This window comes from Echinococcus granulosus (assembly GCF_000524195.1).
Source record: "Echinococcus granulosus chromosome Unknown EG_S00146, whole genome shotgun sequence".
NCBI lineage: Eukaryota > Metazoa > Platyhelminthes > Cestoda > Cyclophyllidea > Taeniidae > Echinococcus > Echinococcus granulosus.
Window position 1 is genome coordinate 131,790 of NW_020170526.1, and position 3,894 is coordinate 135,683.

Sequence of the window (3,894 nt, forward strand, 5' to 3'; positions counted from 1 at the left end):
TCAGTACCCTCCCAACTTCTCTGAACGTTTGTAGAATGTATAAACGTTACCATCTCAGGGGAGACATTGAAGTCTATTGTTTTTCCTAACTGCTTTGTCAATATCAAAGCTGCTGCCTTAAAGCAAAGATTCTTCTGTCAAATATTGCTTGATTTGTTGGTTGTGCATGTGCGTTAGTAATATTTTCTTTCCCTTTCCGGACTTATTGGGTCAAGTTCGAGGGTCGCTTTTTCTGGCTAAGAGAGGCATTTTATTTACCTTGAGCAAAACTTAGCTCAGAACATGCTTTTAGAACTTTTTTCAAAGCAAATTTTTTAAAATACTAAATACATTTACTTCGCGTATAGCTAAGCCAATTGAACGCCGGGTGATTTGAGGGCTACCTGTTCTGCGATTGTTTGCACATTTGTCTCGTAGATTTTTCCGTAATTCCCATCGACCACAACATTTTTGGCCATCAGATTTCTGGATTTTTTCATTTTGAGTATACAGCAATGCCTCTTCAAGGGAAATACGAAGTTAAACTTGGTCGAAGCTTTCTAGATCCTTCACAGAACTGTTTCATGACTATGAGATGTGACTTCTTACCAGCGTCAGTTGATAGAGAGCAACCAGGATCGATAAAAATTGTGAATGAAAAAGAAGTTGACGTTCGGCTACCTAATGTTCCTGGTGCAGAACAGTCTTCTACTCTACTCAAGGGTAACATACGTCCTGTTCAAAAAGAATGCCTTCTTATTTACAACAAAACTGTGCGTAGCTTCCTTTCATGTTACTGTTCAGTTTTTTGAGAAGGTCTTAAGATAGTCCGCTCTTTTTATAGACTGGTGAGTTGACTCTGGAGCGGATATCCAAGGCTGCACAACTGAAGAATGTTCGAGATGGCCCACCGAGCAAAAAACCAAGTGATTCCACCCAGACCTCACTGCCCTCACAGTCCGCCATTGCTCCCAATCAACCTTCCAAGCCAAAAGTTCGGACCATGTCTGAATCTAGTTCCGAATCGAGTGTCCGGCTTCCAAAACCGAAGCGCACTTCCCCTCCCGATCAGCGTCCTCCACCTTCCTCAAATTTAAAGCGGTCTACGTTGAGCTCGTCCTCGTCCTCCTCATCTTCGAGCATTAGCGAATCCGGGAGCCTCACTAACTCTCTCCAGAAGCAGCGTCATCGACAACCCTCCAGTCTTTCGAGTCTCAGCGAGCTGGACGACAAACCTACCCCTGCTCCTCCCCCCGCTACGCAGCAGCAGCAGCAGTCGATCTCGAAGGGTCCCACCACCTCGCAGCCATCGGCCTCAATGCAGCGCGCTCTGATGGCCAATTACTTACATCTCAGTGAATCCGAATCGGAAGAGGATAATGAGGAGTCTTCGTAGGCGCGTGCACACGTATTGGCATCAGGGCTTAACTCCATTTATGATTTTCGTACGTTTGGAGAATATAGTGTGCTGTGTGCTCTGCAATATCTCAGCGCGTTAGACTTCTGCCATGTCGATTCCTCTTAGGAGGCACCTCTTTACAAATAGGACCGCTTCACCATTATTCGACTGTGTGTGCTTTGTGGCATTGAATGAATCCACATTGTTCTTATGTGATCCCTCGCAAGATATTCAAGTTGTGCTGTAGCTCCCTTTGAGGTGGTCATCCTCGAGTTTGTCATGTGGATGTGTAATAAGCTGGAATCATTTACTGTTTGCTAACAGTGGGAATCAGGTTTTCACCATTATGGAAGAGCAACACAGCGCATCTAAATTTGGATAGGGATTATCCTGCTAATGGTGGAATGTGGTGGTTTCGCCCACTCCTTTGCCAACTCATCAATGGGTGCACACCACTTTCTTGGTTTTTGCGATATGCCAAGTATAAAGGCGTTCAGTCTGTTTATTGAACCCGCAAGCACTTTTTCCAAGAAGTGCACTGGCTTGTACTGATGTTGATTTAGAGAATTTCTAGTGTTTGAAGCAGTCAGTCAAATCTTATTTGCCGATTCTGGTAACATAGACAACTGTTTCGGGTTTTGAAGCTCTCCTGCTTTAGTGAATAACAGCCCTACAAACCGCAGGAGAAGTGATGGGAGCAAACCATTGCCTTATTTTAAATTGAAAAACCCGCATCCACAGCCCGTCTGCCATTGACGACAAGCGAGAGAAAAGGTGCAAAAACCTAGGACCAAATAATAAAACAAGGCCGACTAAATAGACGAAGAAACCGCAAATCCTTCCAACGTTCACACAAAGCAATTTTCATCCTAGCTCTTGCTCATTAGATTCGCATCGCCCGAGATCCGATATGAATGGCGCTGCTTTACACTTGGGACAGTGCAAAGCTCATATCACAAATTGACGCTAAGCGAAACCCACGCTAAAGAGCGCCCAAGGAAATGTGGAATGCATACCAGGAGACGGAATCCACCTACGTAGATGGGAAAACACCCCGCCGCATTTAGTAACTTTTGACCCTTGCATCTACTTAGTGGGTGGGGAGATGCTATTACCGGGTGAAACCTTCATGAGGACTTGGTCACATGCTTCTACGAAAAGCAAGTGACTGAGGTAGAACTGACTAGTTTATAAGCCGACATTCGACCCGCTTTAAAAAACTGCCCTTGCACGCTTCACAAGACTTAATAACGAATGCTTATTGACGGTTGTCAAATCATACATTGTACAGCAAAAGTACGCTGGCCGCGGATGTTACGATTTTTGAGTCCAAATAATAGGCTCGGGTCGGGATCGGAAAAGGAGCTTCTTTCTAATGACGGCAGTGACTACGATTTCTACTCCGCTGGCATCCAGCACCCGCCGCAAAACTGCAAACGGTTTAGGAAGCTCGACAACTTCTCCATGAAGGATATGGTGGCCAATAATGAAAACGGGTTTATTCTGGGAAAAGCGATAAAAAATACGCAATTCATACCTGAAGTGTAAAGTGCAAGTCACCGACAACTTTGCCATTGAGACGACCATCAATCTTATCAATAAGTTCACCCTGAAGTTCGATTAAACCCCATTCTTCCACACCTGTACTACATCAAATAAAGAACTAAAAGGGGAGCCTACTCCGAGCGTCGAAGCCTTACTATCATACTTAACAAATTACAAAGCGCGCAATTGCCGCCGAGTGTGGCGACGAACAATTAAAAGCCATAGATTTTACAGTTTTGTAGCTTAATTAGCAATCTATAAAAGGGCTGCATTAAAGTTTTTTCTATGAAAAATGGGTAAGAATGGTTCCTGAAACTTCTAATTAGATATGTTTGCGGCGTTCGATTAATTGGACATATTACCCGAGCAAGAACTAAGCGTTCTCTGTACAATAACATTAAGTATTTTATCAAGGACCTTAATTTACCAAGCAAAAGGTTTGTCTGGTGTAAAACCTTAAAAGCAAGACTCTAAAGCAAATTCCTGAAAAAATATTTCAGCTATTTAGTTCTAGATGGGCGCTCATGTCGCTAGCACAATATAGGCCTATTTTGATAGGTTGTGAAAATTCAGCACATTCTAAAAATAAAAGACGTGGTTTTAGAAGGCGCTTATGAAATATCTAACACCCGATTTATACAGATGGAAATGTTCAGACCTGCAAACAAGAGATTATAATGTTGCATTTGATTGTTCCGCCGTCACTTTCGGTTACCTAGCTACTTGGATCGACCCTACTGTGCACTTGCCGAGTAGAGTGATTTCTGAGCTATGCCAGTAGCCTAGTCCCCACTGTACGCCGAATTTACAATTTACCTTAGTATTATCTCTGCTTGCGTCTTCAGGAATTTCTCGGGATGCTACAGTAATTGTAGCGTCCCGAGACTCCCTGAAGACGAAAGAAGACAAAATACTCGGGCAGAATATATATATTCAGCACGGAGAAGGTGTCTGGGCTATTGGCATGGCCC

General features: G+C 43.6%; 2 protein-coding genes across 2 annotated transcripts; one reads left to right on the forward strand and one right to left on the reverse strand. All coding sequences in view use genetic code 11, as the record gives it.

The window, feature by feature from the left end:
- Window positions 1-494: 494 nt before the first annotated feature.
- Window positions 495-1,375, forward strand: EGR_09405 (ELL-associated factor; the record flags this gene model as incomplete). The annotated part of the gene is made up of 2 exons (XM_024498654.1): window positions 495-752; window positions 824-1,375. 2 exons carry the CDS (start codon window positions 495-497, stop codon window positions 1,373-1,375), a joined length of 810 nt encoding a protein of 269 aa, XP_024346943.1.
- Window positions 1,376-2,692: 1,317 nt separating this feature from the next.
- Window positions 2,693-3,084, reverse strand: EGR_09406 (Chromosome transmission fidelity protein; the record flags this gene model as incomplete). Its single annotated transcript, XM_024498655.1, has 3 exons — window positions 2,693-2,881; window positions 2,916-3,024; window positions 3,059-3,084. 3 exons carry the CDS (start codon window positions 3,082-3,084, stop codon window positions 2,693-2,695), a joined length of 324 nt encoding a protein of 107 aa, XP_024346944.1.
- Window positions 3,085-3,894: the final 810 nt, after the last annotated feature.